Source organism: Solanum tuberosum, unplaced genomic scaffold, assembly GCF_000226075.1.
Source record: "Solanum tuberosum cultivar DM 1-3 516 R44 unplaced genomic scaffold, SolTub_3.0 scf00005, whole genome shotgun sequence".
Lineage (NCBI taxonomy): Eukaryota > Viridiplantae > Streptophyta > Magnoliopsida > Solanales > Solanaceae > Solanum > Solanum tuberosum.
In genome coordinates this window covers 392,266-409,729 of record NW_006238931.1, presented here as the reverse complement: position 1 = coordinate 409,729, position 17,464 = coordinate 392,266, and the positions used below count along the sequence as shown (strand labels likewise).

Sequence of the window (17,464 nt, the reverse complement as noted above, 5' to 3'; positions counted from 1 at the left end):
GTAATGACAGTAAAGTAAGAACACAATATTTTACGTGGAAACACCCGGCTCAAAAGATCTAAAAACCACGACCTGTTTCTCAACAAGATTTACCCCGACCTGTTCCTCAACAAGATTACAAAAGTATATATAACCTAAAGATTAATCAACTTATCTCTATTCTAGCACAAACCTCCAAGATGTGCGTTCCCAATGTCTTCGAGTTGCCCTCAACTTGACGACTAAGATCCTAGATTCAGTTTATAAATCACTGAACTATCAATACAATAAAATCACACACACTAAGAAATTTCCTAGAGCATGTACTTCAATGTCCCCCGTTCAACCACACCTTGAAAGTCAATTACTCAATTGCTTATTGCTTTGTAAGTGCGTAATTGATCTAGACGATTTTCCTTCTATTTATGCTTTTGCTTTCGCATCTCTTCTACTCAATGGGAATTGATCTGACAACAGCTGGGCAAAATCCATCTCTTTCCATCTCTATGTTCGCTAAACTTGCTTCCTTTCTTGCTTTCATGAAGGACACTTCTTCAATTCACAACTCTATTTAATTAGAGTTCTTCTTGCAATAAAACTCCTATATGATATAAAAGTCCTTGAAATAGTTTCTCACGAGACCACTTTTGTCTACGTGTTTCTTGCATTTCGTCATTCATCAAAACAAGATTTATCCCAACAAATTCTCCTTTTTTGATGATGACAAACCCAAGTCCATTGTATACTTACTTCTCAGCTTACTATTTTGACCTATTAACATTTAAGCATGGAACACTTGGGTAAAACAGGTTAGTTTGGGTTATAACTAGTGCACTCCCTGGATTTCCCCATTTTGACATCATCGAAAACGGTTTCAAGTGAAATAATAATGATGCAAGTATAAAGGATAATATCCAATCTGCACCAAAATATGGTCAGCACGATTTTAACCAAATCAACAAATAACAGTGATTAACACAGACAATATCACAAAAAGCTGAATTAGTGTACGAAGAAACAAAACACACCATAGAATACAACAAAAAAGTAGTAAATGTGTTAAAGAGAGAGCACACAAGGCAAGATTCACAAAAACAACATAGTGGAACAGGGAACTGAAAAGAAGTAATTAAGGTGTCAAGGGGCTGAGGAGGGATTTGGAGTAGTCACCAGCTGAGTCAGGTGGCGCACAATGACAATATTAGCAGTCCTCTTCTAAGCAAGTTCATGTTGTAGAGCCACTACTCGAGCTTCCCAAGTTTCCTTCTCTATTTGATGAGTAGTCATCATAGTAACGAGTTCATTTTCCTTCTCAGCAAGCTGATGTTGCAATCGCTGAAGAGGTGTGTCAAGACGCCTCATAGAAACATGGAGAGCCATACGATTCACCCTTCCCACCACATCCTTAACTGTTTGAGAATCCCATACCTGAACTGGCATGTCAAAGGCTTCAAAGATGGAAGCCATCCAAAACCCACAAGGAAGGGCATGCCCATTTTTATCCTGATTGAGAACCCTGTGCATATGTTTGATGATCAGAGAGGGTAAGTCAATAAGGACCTCTATGTCCAGTAGCTCCATAAGAGTGAGATCAAGAAAATTAGCCTACGTCCGTCTTTGTTTCCTATGTAGAATAATATTATGAACCACATCAAAGTATAGTTGATACATTGGAGACATCTCATTCTTCCCAACACAACGATGATGAGTCATATTAGGCTGGGAAGAGAATTTTTGAGAGATACTTAGAGTAGAGGACTGGTTGGGCAAAGGGGGCCACTCAAGCTTCACATAATGACCCCATCCTTCAGAAGGAATCCCCAATATCTGAGCAACATCAGCATGTACCAAATGAATAGGAGTGTTTCTCATAGTAGAAGTAAAGGATAGCCCACCACTCTTGCCATTTATGTAAAATACAGTTACCTCCTTCTTTGCCAACTTTTGTTGGGTATCTCCTTGAAGAAAAAGAGTTGACCACCCTTAGGACTCCAATTTAGTCAGTAACACAGCCATCTCAGGGCCTCCAAATCCAGTGACCACTCCTCCCTCAAGAACGGATTGCTGATGAGGGAAGTGAATGATATGGGGGATTGGACTGAATTAGATTCTCAGCATCGGATCCTGGCAAAAAACTGGATGAGGAAACAGGGGAAGGAACCTGTTTCTTTTTGAATTTTTTAGAGGATTGGACTTTGGATGCAAGTTTGGGAGAGAGCTTAGGAAATGAAGACTTATTGGCTATTGTGGAGGTCTTTGACTTAGAGCTTGAAGATTGTGAAGTTATATGCTTGCCACGTCTAACCCCACAACTAACAAGATCATCAACACAAAGAACAATGGCAGGGATTGTAGGTGAAGTACTAGCAGAAGCACAGGTCCTCTTACTTGCCGCCATAATCAGAAATCAAACGATGCATAAAAAATAATATATGTATAATTAGTGCAGACATAATTAATACAAACATTATTAATACACTTTATATTTTTTTTACACACTACCAAACGACCCTATATTTAACATTATTCTTATATATTCTATCAAACGATCGCAAAACAAGATATTACTAATACACAAAGTTAATGAGTTTATATCTTAAGAGGTCATTGAACTATAAGAGATGATCTAACAAAGTCATTTAACTTTTTTTTATATCAATAAAATCACTCAACTTAAGATATTTATCTACAAAAATCACCCAAACTACATTTATCATTGAAATAAATTTAATATAGCAAAATATATTATTTTTTATGCCATATAAATTACATGGATCATATAAATATTTTTTTTTAAAAATAAATCATTTTATCCCGATTATCAGTAATCTCGTTCTTTTTTTCCAATCACAAATGAAAAATATATATCAAATTTTGGGTATGAAATCCAAATTCATAAGAGATCCAGACATATCACAGTACAACTAGCTAGCAACATATATCTAATGAAATTCTATAAATCACATTAGGGAATTGAAAAGAGAAATTGCACATTATTACTTGTATTTTGTTTTGGTGTATATATTATTATTACTCGTTTACTTATATCTACATATATGAATATGGAGATTGGAGTATCTAACTAAAGTGACCAATAAATAAATAAAAAATCTTTTACGAGCAGTGGCTCATAGGGTAGAAATTAAAAATTGAAACAGCGTGGGTATAAGTCAAATTTATACGGGGCGAAACGGTTTAAAAATATAAAATTTTAATTTGTGAGATTCATATTTATATGGCAAATAAAATAATTTATTAGTCATGTCAAATTTATTATAAATTAAGAAGGAGATCTTTTAAAATTTTGTTTATTGTGAGGTCCATATTTACATAACATATTTGGGGAAATTAAACAAATACCCCGTTAAAATTTTATTTACAAATATATATTCCTTTACATTCATACCTCACTAAATAATTAAATTATATATTCCTAACTAATTTCGCTTAATTGATACTAAATCAATATCATATACTGTATTGATATCAATAAGATTGATAATTTCACTTAACTGATACTAAATCAGTATCTTATATTGTATTGATATCATTAAGATTGATAATTTCACTTAACTGATACTAAATCAGTATCTTATATTGTATTGATATCATTAAGATTGATAATTTCACTTAACTGATACTAAATCAGTATCTTATATTGTATTGATATCATTAAGATTGATAATTTCACTTAACTGATACTAAATCAGTATCTTATATTGTATTGATATCATTAAGATTGATAATTTCACTTAACTGATACTAAATCAGTATCTTATATTGTATTGATATCATTAAGATTGATAATTTCACTTAATTGATACTGAATTAATATATATATATATTGATATCATTAAATTTTCTTATTCAGAAATTACTCATTAGTCAAAGATAATATAATATATATATATAGGATAAAAATACTTTATCTTTACCTTTTAGCTAATATTAACATTTTATTTAATTTTTATAAAAATAAAATATTTTATCTATATTGAATTTCATGTAACAAGATTTTTACAATTAAAAGAGAGAATATTTTACATATAAAATTCTGTGAAATTTAAATATAAAATATAAAAAAATAATTTAAATATGTTTTTGACACGAACTAGCCTCACAGTATTTTGGTCAAATAGTATGACTTCACTTGTACGGCATTTAACTTGTAAGAGTGTAGTTGCTACAGTACTAGTTTTGTTTTACTCCCAAAACTCATAAGTAATTTTGTGCTTCATGACAAGACAAGACTAAAGATAAAGAGAAAAAGTAGAAGAATTTACTCTCTTTTCCACTTTCTTTACCAATCTCTTAAAAGCGGGAAAGTAAATGTAATCTTTTGTCTAAAAGTGTGATCACTCATCTTTTTTTGTTTTTCAAGTTTAGGAAAATGGGTGACCCATTTGATGAAGAAATTGATGTTCCTTCGTGTATACTGGATGCACCTTTACCATACTCTGTAGAGACGATGCTCGAGAAAATTTGCAACGAGCAGGGCCAAAAACCACTGGGTACTGGCATTAGAAGGAGGCTAAGCTCTATTGGCGAAAAAGGGTCATTAGAAATACTCAAAATAATATCGTCTCGTCCTATCAAGAAGAGTCTCTCTGCTTTTCTTGTTTACTTGATTGATCGCTACCCGGATTGTCTCTCCTCTAGCCCCTTCAATAGTCCACTCAAACGCTCTTCTTCCCCTCTTCTCTTTCCATCTCCAGGTATTCTTTTTCTTATAATGTTTGTGTACAAGTGCTGAAAGTCTTTGGCAAAAAAACATCTTTAAATTACATCCATTCTTCAAGTATTTAAAAGAACAATTTTCATTCTTCTGTTAGATATCCTCAAAAAAACTAAGGGATTCTGCAAAAACTGAGCCCTTCACGTGACTATCAACAAAAATTTTCCTACATAATTTCATTAGTTGTTATAAGAAGTTCCTGAAAAAATATTAAAAATCTTAGGAACTATTATTGCTTACGGAAACAAAAAATGTTTGGAAGGTGTGAGGATACATGATTTGCTCTTTTTCTCATTTAGTAACGGAAATAAGCTAGACGTTAATTATCTTTACCTTTTCCATAACCAAACTATATTTAGATCAATAATTTTTTGGGATAATCTGATATTGAAGGGATCAAAATATTGATTATGTCTTGTGTTTGAGTTTCTTTCTATATTATTAGAAGCGGAAGTCTCCAACAAACGCCGCTTCTAGCATATTCAATTGAGAAGAAATATATTTCAACTAATAATATTTTTAATATCAAATTACATGTAAAATAAATGAAAGAAAACTATCAAATTAAAAGATTTTGCATAATGCTAAACTCAATTACCGAAAAATTCACAATAGAATTTTTGGCGTATCTAAAAATAATAATTACGAAAGGATGACTTGATTTTTGTGGGATCTGTTAGTTTTCTGATAAATTTAAGTAGAAGGATGAAAATTGTTCACTTTTAAATACCTGAAGGATTTCATCTGCTAAGAATGATACTTTAAAGATGTAGTTTAAGTTTGAGGTATAGTTTAAGGATGATTTTGGCAAAAAAACTCTAAAAATAACTTGTTTTGTTGTTAGAATGACTAAAATATTCTTAGAGTATTTGAAAAAAATTATAAATTTAAAAGTGTATAATGGGAAGAGAAAGTAACAAGTTTTATTTTGAAAAAGATATCTTGAGAAATAGAAAAGGTATCAAGGATGAAATCGTAAAATACTTGGTCAAACGAAAATTATTTAGAAGGTGAAAAATCATAAGTTGAGAATAACCAACTAATGACTTTAAGTTGATTTTGGTTTATAATCACTTGGCTTATAAACACTTGGTGTTTACCAAACGCGTAGTAAGCTAACAAGTCTGATTGACCAGCTTATAAGCTTACCAAACCCCCTCTTACTATATGTTTGTACTTTCTATGCTTAGAAGGTAAACGTGTACAAGGTGAAAGTCCTTCTAAATCAAAGCTTGAGATGGGTTTCTTGGCCTGTGCAAGCCCTCAGAAAGTTGCTCGCCAGTTATCATTTCGCGAGGAGCCTGAATCTAATTGTAGAAGAACCTCACCTAATGTCAGCCAACAGTTGATGATCCTCAATGAACTTGAATTCAGAAAATTGTTTTTGGTACTGAGCTACATTGGATGGTTAGTCCCCTACTACCTTACTGGAATAACTTACTAATTGTATGTGACTTGAATCTCTGCTGTTGGCAGCAAGAAGTTGGAAGATATTGTATCCCCTCAAATTGCTGATGATATTGTAAGAAAGAAAAATCTTTCCATGACTGATTTTGAATCAGAAATTTGGAATGCTTTTGGAAAAGCATATTATGCTGAGTCGGATAGATCAAAGGTACATCACCTCCCCTCAAAGGCGATTCATTTTTCTAATTAACTCAAGCATAAAGTGTTTCTCACCTTCAATCTTTTCTTTTATGTCATTGCTCAAGTGCATCTTTTTGGTATGGATTTATTTTCATGGTTTTATATATTTGATAACTACTCTGTTATCAACTTATTTTATCCTAATTTGGTTGCCTTCTTATAATCTGACACGATTATTAAAAGAAAGCTAAAAGATAGAAGTTGTCTAGCATATGCTGAAGGAAGCGGGGAGCCATACTCCGACTTTTGTGTTTTGAAGAGTACAATAAAGAATACATACAAAAGTTTTTTTTTTTGAAAAATGACGGATCAAAACAATTTGACAACCTTAATATGCAGATGATATTAATTGTTCATATTTGTCAAGGAACATGTGGGGCCATATTTTTTTTAATTGTAGAAGTGTAGAATAAGGTATGTTACTTGGGTCCTTCACCACTTCCCTTGACATTTACATGCCAATGGGTGTCTGGATCATGAAGATCCTTTGGCACGAAACTACAGTACTTGTATGAGTAAAAGTAATATAATCATATAAAGAAGTGTGAAAGTGTGGCTTTGACATAGCATTTTTAAGACCTCTTTCCTTTTATGACAACTATTTAATTTTAACTTTCCACATAGCATTTTTAAGACCATAAGATTGAAGGGCATTTTGGTAAATTCTACATATTCCTTTTAAGACCACAATATTCAAACGTCTTCTTCACTTTCTTAAACTTTGTGTCAAGTCAATACCAGGCAAACAAATTGCAATGGAGGGAGTATATCATTTGTGAAAAATAGATGCTTACAAAATTTATTCTTTTGGTGCAGGAACAGAATGATGAAAACATATTTCTGTCTTTTTAAGTGTTTTGATTCTCTGGTATTGGTAATTGTGTATGCATCTTAGTAATCCCTTGATGTTATTTTTGCAGTACCCTTCTTGACACTCCAGGTAGGTCTTAGTATTTGGGACAGACCAAAAAATTAAAAGGTAGGTCAATAAATGGAAGGAGGAGAGTGTTGTTTAATGACCTATATTCCAGGTCAATCTAGTTAGAGCCAAAATGCACATCTAATGGAATTGTAAATCTGCATGGCTTTATTAGAGAAAACATGTCCCACAAGTAATACTTAATTATTCAAACATGGGTGTTATGACTAGAATACTTGAAACAGTTGGGAAAAGGAAGCAGAATAGTAATAACAAGAGTTTTGTGGGACAATTTTCTGATTTATAAGAATGGAAAATACGATTACAACTAAATGAAATTGAAAAACATAGAAGCGAACAGCTGGTTCTCCATTGATAGTTCAAACCTGCAGATAGAAGGAAAGATGAAGAGAATTTAGAAGAAGAAGAAGAATAAGGATGAAGATAGAAGAGAAGAGAAGAGTGAAGGAGAGAAGGAAATTGTTACTGGATTTCTTGATGCCTCTCTCCTTTGCCAATTCTGTTATTCATAACCATCAAACTCATCTCGCCATTGAGCCTCATTAAACTATAAAAGATCCTCGCCCTTTATTTTAAATCCTGTTATTACTGTTCACTCCCTCGATTTCTTTTATTTACCCTATCACCTTCAGTTCATAACATACCCTTGGCCTTGAAAACATCCTTGTCCTCAAGGATTAAAATCAGGAAATTGAGCCTTAATAGTCGTAATCCTCCCATGTTGCATCTTCTGGTGGAAGGTTGGACCATTGAACCAGGATCTTGACAGCAACAACATTTCCATTGCGCACCATTTGTCTCTGCAAAATGTTAACTGGAGTAACTAGGAATTGACCATCATCACCAGTAGAGGGCAAACAAGTCTGAACCAATATTCTATTTCCCACTGTCTTCTTAAGTAAGGACACATGGAATACAGGATGGATCTTGGAAGTAGGTGGCAATTTGTAAGCAACATTTCCAATTCTCTGCAAAACCTTAAAAGGACCATAATACTTAGAGCTTAACTTCAAGTTCTTCCGTAGAGCCAAGGACGTCTGTCTATAGGGCTGCAGCTTCAGAAACACCAAATCCCCTTCCTGAAACACTCTCTCAGTCCTATGTAGATCAGAATAGAGTTTCATCCTCTCCTGAGCTTTGATGAGATTGTCTTGAAGTAATTGTTGCATTTGTTGTCTCCTCATAATAGCATCTTCAGCAGCTGGAACTGTGGTCTCTATAGTAGGCCCAAGTGACAAGTGAGGAGGGCAATAACCATAGAGAACCTCAAATGGAGTAAACTGCAGTCCAGTGTTAAAATTGGTGTTGTACCACCACTCTGCTAGTGGTAACCACTGCTTCCACTGAATTGGCTTGCTGGATGTCATGCATCTGAGGTAGTTCTCAATGCACTGATTAACTCTCTCTGTCTGGCCATCAGGCCATCACTCTGAGGATGGTATGCAGTACTGTAATGCAACTGAGTACCTAGTAACCTGAATAATGCTTGCCAAAAATTACTGAGGAACAACCTGTCCCTGTCAGTCACAATAGACTCAGGTAAGCCATGTCGTGTGTGCACATGTTTAAGGAACTTGTGAGCCACAGTGATTGCTATAAAAGGATGAGCCAGAGTCATAAAGTGAGCAAACTTAGTTCTCCTGTCCACCACTACCAAAATAGTCTCCTTGCCCTTGGACTTGGGCAGACCGCTAATGAAATCCATGCTAATGTGCCTCCAGGCTTGATCAGGGATGGGAAGTGGTTGCAGTAGTCCAGGGTAATGAACATGTTCCCCTTTGTTCCTTTGACAAACTTCACAAGCAGCTACATACGTATTAACCATTTGTCTCATACCTGGCCAATAGAAGACATGGGCTCACTTTCTAAAGGTGTCAAGTTGGCCTGAATGTCCACCAACTGGGGAGTCATGAAAGATGGATATCAGCTGATATCTCAATTCCCCAGTACCTCCAATGAATAGTTTTCCCTTCTTCCTTAAGACTCCAGATGAGTACCGATAAAGGTGGGGTCTCAGTTGATCAGTGGTAACTTCAGTAATCATAGCCTCAGCCTGTGCATCCCCTTCATAGCTACTACTGATCTCCAACATCCATTTAGGCTCTACAACACTGAGAGCTAACAATTGTCCCTCAACTGACTGGTTGGAACCCGGAGTATCACCATTCTCAAACTGCCTAGACAATGCATCAGCCACTCTATTCTCCGTCCCTTTTTGTATTGTACTGCATAGTCCAAACCCAACATCTTTGTGAGTCCCTTTTGTTGTATAGCTATGGTAACCTTTTGTTCTAAAAGGTACTTTAAGCTATGATGGTCTGTCCTGACAATAAAGTGTTTATACTGAAGATAGTGTCTCCATTTATCAATGGCACTTAAAAGGGCCCTATACTCCTCATAGATAGATCTACCTCTATGCCTATGAGCCAACAACTTACTAAAATAAGCAATAGGTCTATCTCCTTGCATCAACACTGCACCAATCCCATACCGACTAGCATCTATTTCGACAACAAACTCTTTAGTGTAATTTGGTAAGGCTAGTACATGAGTGTTGATCATAGCTAACTTCAATGTCTCAAAAGCTAGGCCAGACTCCTCATTCTATCTGAAAGAATCCTTTTTGAGTAACTCATTAAGGGGTCGTTTGGTAGAGTGTATAAAATTCACTACAAGAAAAGTGTGAATTACATGTGTGAATTACATGAGGATTTTTCTGGGCATTAGTATGAAAATCCGTAGGAAACTTATTTTCCTGCAAATTTTCGTACTAATCTCTAGGAAAATTCCCATGTAATTCACACTTTTCTTGTAGTGATTAATACCAAATAGAGTGTACTGGTGATGCAAGCATTAGTAATGCATGTATTAGTTATACTTGTATTAGTTATGCATAGATTATTTCTTATGCATTGTTTGGTTTTGTGTATTAAAAATAGTATGCATTGTATAAAATATTTATTTACAAAAGTATTCTTCACAATTATGGTGGAAACGATGTAAAAGTACTTTTAATTGAGTCTTTAACCATATTAATGCATGTATTAAATCCTTTGCATTACTAATACCTAGAAATCCGTGGTATTAGTAATACACTCCTCAATACACAATAGAGTGTATAACTAATGCTTGATGCAAGCATTAGTTATACATAGCATGAAAAAATGCACCAAACAAGGGATTACTTATACATATAATTAATGCATGCATTATTTTTGCTAATACACTCTACCAAACGACCCCTAAGAGGTCTACATATACCACCATAATTCAATACATATTTCCTATAATAGCCCGTTAAGCCAAGGAACCCCCTCAAGGCCTTGGTTGTGGTAGGCTTTGGCCAGTCAACCATAGCCTGAATTTTGCTAGGATCAGTGGACACCCCATGAGCATAAATTACATGACCTAGATATTCTATCTTTGATTGTCCAAAGGAACACTTGGACCTTTTGGCAAACAAGGAATGCTCCCTCAGGATATCAAACACTTTTTTTTAAATGCAACAGATGTTCATCAAAAGTCTTGCTATAAACTAATATATCATAAAAAAAAACCAAAACAAACTTCCAAAGCAAGGATTGGAATACCTGATTCATCAAAGCTTGAAATGTAGCTGGCGCATTACTTAGGCCAAAGAGCATAACCTTGAATTCATAGTGCCCCATGTGAGTTCTAAATGCAGTCTTGTAAATATCTTCTAGCTTCATTTTGGTGGTATCCAGCTCTCAGATCCACCTTGGAAAAAAATCACAGACCCTTGCAAGTCATCAAGTAAATCATCTATGATGGGAATAGGATATTTATGTTTGATTGTTATCTCATTAAGGCCCCTGTAATCCACACAAAACCTCCATGTACCATCCTTCTTTTTCACCAACAACGCAGGGGAAGAGAATGGGGACTGACTATGCTGAATGATCCCATTTGTCAGCACTTCAGTGACTTGTTTCTCGAGTTCTTCCTTTTGGTAAAAATTGTATCTATAGGACCTTAGACTTACATGTGATGTCCTTGGTTTGATGGTATCCGGTGGTCAAATTCTCTTGGTGGGGGTAAGGATTTGGGCTCTGCAAACACCTCCTTATAACCAGATATCAATTCTAGAATAGCAATGTCAACTGGCTCCTGCTCACAACCACTACTAGCCTCTATTAAAAATAAGTGAGCCATTATCGTTTACCCCTTTTTCAGTAGTTTACCCATGGTACTACCACTGATTAGGCTGAGTTGACCATTCTTAGGAATAGCATGCAAGACAACCTTGTTACCCTTCCTTCCAATGGTGACACACCTCTTCTCATGATCAAATTTAGTAGGATTGAACTTTTTCATCCAATCATTGCCTAGTACAATATCACACCCCCCTTGTTTGAGGATCTTGAGATCTTCTTTAAAGGTCTTACCCCCCATCTTCCAAGTAAAACTAGGGCAACTGGTGCTGCAATACCTGTAATTGCCATCAGCTACATTGACTCTGATGGGAGTGGAGTAAACAGCTTGGTAGCCAGTTTTTTGTACGGTCACTTCATTAATAAAGTTGTGAGTGCTGCCAGAATCAACAAGCACTGATAAGGATCTCTTCTTAACAACCCCACTAACTAGGATAGTGTTAACCCCATTACAACTTCCTGATAATGCACTCAAACACACAACTTCTTGGATATCCACTCCTTCAGCTATCTCAATTTCTACTGTTTGTGCTAAGCTCTCTGAGTGCGCAGGTACCTCTGCGTCAATAGCTATCAAATCTTGTGGGTCGTGAGGCAACTCTTCCTTGGTGCCAACTATACAATGTAGTTGTTTCATCTTACATCGGTGACCTACCTGATACTTTTCACCACACCTTAAACATAGGTGATTGGCCTTTCTGTGTTCATAAACTTTTGGATGACTCCGTAGTGGGCTAGGCCTTGAAGTGATTAATCCTCTAACTTTCTGGACCCCACGGCTGGCAGAAGAGCCAGTGGCCACACCATGATGAACTACAGTTTGAGCTTTCCTTTGTGCAGCTTCAATGGCTTTCTCCTGCATCTTAGCCTGTTGAATGGCATAACTCAAGGTGGTAGGCTTAAACATCTTGACTGCGAACCTAATTTCTTGAGAGCTCCCATGAAACTGGACGAGAAGTGAGCCTCATTGAGAGCAGGATTTCGAATTATCATCTGAGCCTTCAGATCTTCAAACTTAACCAGGAATTCTCCAACACTTCCAGTTTGTTCGAGCTTGTTAAATTCTTCGACTACATCTTCCATCCACACATCCCCAAACTGCACACGTAACTCCTCCTTAAGCTCGGGCCAATTAACCGTACCTCTACTCAACACCAACGAGTTGTACCAGGTTTCAGCATCACCATTTAGGTATAGTGCAGCACCCTCCACCTTCATGTTATCCTGCACTCTATAAAGGTGAAAATACCTCTCACACTTTCGAATCCAAACTTTGGGATCCTGACCTTCAAAAGATGGCAATTCCCATTTAGAGGGGGGGGGGGGGACAACCACTTGTGGTCTAACAGCCCTACCATCAAAACCAGGTACTGGAAAGAGCCCATCACCTCCCGGAAAAGCACCCTCCTGACCTCGCGGTGGTCTTGTTTCCAGATTCGTCAACCTATCCAGAATCAACTCAAGGGTACCTTGAATGCCAGTTTGAGTTGCACACATACCCCTTTGTTGTTCAACTATCTCATCCAGTAATTGATCATATGTTGCTGTAACTTTTCATCCATGGTTTTCATTCGTGTTCCTACTGCCATGGACAGAACATAGGTTGCAGATTCGAGGCTCTGATACCAATTGTTATGACTAGAATACTTGAAACAGTTAGGAAAAGGAAGCAAAATAGTAATAACAAGAGTTTTGTGGGACAATTTTCTGATTTATAAGAATGGAAAATACGATTACAACTAAATGAAATTGAAAAACATAGAAACGAACACCTGGTTCTCCATTGATAGTTCAAACCTGCAGATAGATGGAAAGATGAAGAGAATTTAGAAGAAGAATAAGGACGAAGATAGAAGAGAAGAGAAGAGTGAAGGAGAGAAGGAAATTGTTATCGGATTTCTGGATGCCTCTCTCCTCTTCCAATTCTGTTATTTATAACCATCAAACTCATCTCAACCATTGAACCTCATTAAACTATATAATAGATCCTGGCCCTTTATTTTAAATCCTGTTATTACTGTTCACTCCCTCGACTTCTTTTATTTACCCTATCACCTTCAGTTAATAACAATGGGTTTCTGTCTTCCTCTCTCTCTCTCTCTCTCTTTTCTTTTTCTGTTTCGCACTTGCTAATTGGTAGAGACAACACACATAAGTTGTACCTGTGGTGAAGGTAGTGCGGAAATATATGTACTGTATCTGCTTATTCTTTCATCTATTTTGTGGAGTACCCTTAGCCTAAATATGTCTCAGGTGATTCTGAGCACCTTGTTTTACAGATCTTCTTCATCATTGCAGTACGTAGACTGGAATTGCAGAAAGACACATATCTATTATTGCCACATTAAGCAGAATGGACAGTGTACCTTCAAGGTTCGTATTGTTAATCTGTGGTCACTCTTTTCCTGGATCATTTACATTGCAAGCCTTACCTCCTTACATCTGAATCCTCTTTTACAATCAAGTGTTAGAGGGAGTATTACCAGCCATTGAAGAACTTTTGCATACTGAGCATAGAAATAAAAAAGAGAAATGTTTCTCTAGCAGTATTTCTTTCTCTATGTATTGTTCTCTAGTTAGAATGTTTTTCTTATTTTTACTTGTGACAAAAGACCTTTATCTTATTTGCTTTCAGTTTTTAAGAGATTTTAGCACATTCAATGACCATCAATTTTGGCATTAGGATTTCTGTGTAGCATAAAATATGATAGTTTTTAATTTGTGTGTTCTTGTACTCTTGAGAATTATATTTTCTAGTTCTTGGTTTGACATTATTCAAATTATTTGGCTTTGAATTATCAAGGGTCCATACTTGAACACAGCAAGGACTCACTTACAGAGAGCCCTGGGAGATGACAATGTACTGCTTGTCAAATTTGTTGAAGATACAAGTTGTGCCAATATGATTGTTGAGGAAGGCATTCTTGTCGGCTTGAGACGTTACCGTTTTTTTGGTAACACTGCATTCTTTTCCTTGATTTATGAATTTCTCTTTTTTTTTGTATATTGTACGTCAACGTGTTATTGGTATGTTTTGTTTGAAATTTCATGTTGGTTCTCTTTTAAAAATAACAAATGAAAGAGAAAAAGCAAATAATCAAACAACATACCTGTGTAATCCCACAATTAAGGTTTGAAGAGGGTGGAGTGTACGCAACCTTACCCTTACCTTGTGCAGGTAAAAAAGTTGTTTTAGATAGATCCTCGACTCGAGTAATTCTGTCACAAATCAAATATGTAAAGTATATACAATAATGAAGAAGTCATGTTGAAAACAACTAAGAAGAGAACAAGTAGCAACAACAAATAATATGATAACTGAAGCAAAGGAAACAACATATACTGATAAGTGAACTAGACAATGCTTGACTATCTACTAACCTTCTACCATGATCCTCGACCTGCATATCTTCCTATCTATGGTTATTTCCTAGGTCATCTACAGGTGAGCCATGTCTTGTCTTATCATCTTTCCCCAAGACTTCTTTGGCCTACCAAAGCCTCTCCTTATACCCATAGTAGCCAACCTCTCACACCTCCTAAATGGGGAATCTGTTCATCTTCTCTTCACACGCCTAAACCATCTCAGCCTTGCCTCCCTTAGCTTGTCTACCACGGTAGCCACTCCTACCTTGCTCCGAATTGCTTCATTCCTAATACTCTCTTGGTATGCCCACACACCCATCTCAACATCCTTATTTGCTACTCTTATCTTTTGGACGTGTGAGTTCTTGACTGGCTAACACTCTCCATACAACATATCTGGTCTGACCATCACCTAATAAAAGTTTATCTTTTAAGGTTTGGTGGCACATTCTTATCACACAAGACACTAGATGCAAGCTTCCATTTTTATCCACCCTGTTCCAATACAATGTGTAACATCATCATCTATCTCCCCGTCCCATTGGATTATTCATCCCATGTTCTTGAAACTTTCCTTCTTGGGGATGAATTAAGTGTCAATCCTAACTTCCACATTTGCCATGTGGGTTACGTTAGTGAACTTGCACTTTAAGTATTTTGTCTTAGTCCTCCTCAACTTGAACCCTTTAGATTCAGGGTTTGTTTCCAAACCTTCAACATATATCTTAATACTATCGTGCGACTTGTCAATCAAAACTATGTCATCTGCAAACAACATACACTATGGCACCTCTCGTTGTATATGTCGCGTTAGATCGTCCATCATTAAGGCAAATAGAAACGTTCTAAGAGCTGAGCCCTGGTGCAACCCCATCACGACGGGGAAGTGATCTGAATCTCCTTTCACTGTCCTCACTCGGGTCTTCGCTCCATTGTACATATCCTTAATTGCCATAATGTAAGCTTCATGTACACTTTTAGCCTCCAAACAACGCCATAAGAATTCCCTTTGGTACTTTATTGCAAGTTGTTTTCTAGGTCAATGAACACCACATGTTAGTCCCTCTTCCTCTCTCTATACTGCCCCATCAATCTCCTTACGAGATGTATGACTTTTGTAGTCAAATGCACGACATGAATCCAAATTGGTTCTCGGTGATGGGCAGTCCACTCCTCATCCTCATATCCACCACCCTCTCCCAAACTTTCATACAGTGACTTAGAAACTTGACACTTATTTAATTGTTGCAATTCTGTAAGAAGAGAAAAAAGCAGCTTGTTGTAAACATGAAATTCATTGTTAAAAACGTAAAAGAAAGATTACTTATGTGGGAATTTCGAGAATATGATATAAGGAAGTTTTCTGATTCTTGGAATGAGTATTCTACACAATATTCCAAATGATTCTCTTGACTTCCACTTGAACTTCTAATCTTGAAAAGATGAAAAAAGAATTGCGGTCTAAAATGTTTCTTAGCCGCATAAAAGAGGACTCCTTTGAGTTTATGAAATAGGGAAAATGGTGTAATTCTTGATATTCCAAATTATTGTGGCATAATCATTAAATATATTCCTCAGAATATTTTAATGGTTCTCTTGATTCATTTTAAAAAATAATATAACTTCAGTTCAAGTTTTAATGCTTCTCCTGACTTTCAACAGTCCCCATCATGCCACATTTTCATTATTATTCTTGTTGGTATTGTCAATGTTATTATTATCATAATTGCTGTTACACCTGATAATCACAACCTTTGGTTGCATTTTAATTCTTTTCTGACAATATGGTTCTTGTGCAGTGTATAAAGATGATAAAGAGAAGAAGAAAAGTCCAGCTATGATGAAGAAAAAAACAGCTTCTTTGAAGTGCTACTTTGTTAGGTTTGAGTCCATTGAAACTTGCAATGATGGAGGATCCTATGTATTTTCTACCAAAAGAATCAGTCAAGCAAGATGTCAATTCATGCATGTGCATATGGTTTCTAATATGGCAAAATATGCAGCCAGGTTGGTCTCCTTGATAATCATATTTAATATTTATTGAGCTTGGCAGATAGTAATATTATGCATACATGCAGGCTTTCATTAATTCTATCAAAGACGATTAAGCTTCAAGTGAATCTTGCTTCTGTCACCATTGAAAGAATTGAAGATATACTTTGTCGGGTAGTGACTTTCTGTTTCATATATTTGGACTTCCTGTAGTGATTTTCTGGTAAATATGTCTAGCAAATTTGTTTATGCTTTTATTTTAATTAATTGTAGGATGAAAATGGTTGTATTATTAAAGATGAAGATGGCGAACCTCGTATACATACTGATGGAACTGGTTTCATATCAGAAGATTTAGCTATGCATTGTCCCAAAGATTTTGTCAAAGCAGAATATATAAAAGATGAAAACTATGAGGTATGCATAATTTCTTTTTTCATAGAAGTGAAACCCTGAAATTAGGAAGTGTACAGAGTTACAGTTTCAATGCCGTGTGAAGAGCTTCCCTGAGCATCTTCTAAAGAAAATGGGAAACTGAAAGTTACACTTGAACCAAAAGTAGGGTTAAAGATTATGAAATGAAGGTTTAAATTATGCACAATCTAGATTTTTCATAAGCTACAAACAATATCA

The 17,464-nt window shown here is 35.8% G+C and overlaps 1 protein-coding gene across 3 annotated transcripts in view; it reads left to right on the top strand.

Moving 5' to 3' along the window:
- Positions 1-4,248: 4,248 nt before the first annotated feature.
- The window catches only part of LOC102579148 (probable RNA-dependent RNA polymerase 5), a 60,988-nt gene continuing 47,772 nt past the window's right edge, over positions 4,249-17,464 (top strand). For 2 of the 3 annotated variants that reach the window (XM_006338799.2, XM_015308307.1), the window contains exons 1-8: positions 4,249-4,694; positions 5,905-6,121; positions 6,191-6,329; positions 13,772-13,846; positions 14,277-14,427; positions 16,639-16,846; positions 16,918-17,005; positions 17,105-17,248. In XM_006338799.2, coding sequence (XP_006338861.1) covers positions 4,370-4,694; positions 5,905-6,121; positions 6,191-6,329; positions 13,772-13,846; positions 14,277-14,427; positions 16,639-16,846; positions 16,918-17,005; positions 17,105-17,248 — 1,347 coding nt within the window. In that variant the 5' untranslated portion in view covers positions 4,249-4,369. Of the gene's footprint in view, positions 4,695-5,904; positions 6,122-6,190; positions 6,330-13,752; positions 13,847-14,276; positions 14,428-16,638; positions 16,847-16,917; positions 17,006-17,104; positions 17,249-17,464 lie in introns of those variants that run through there. The other variant, XM_015308310.1, reaches the window with a different exon arrangement.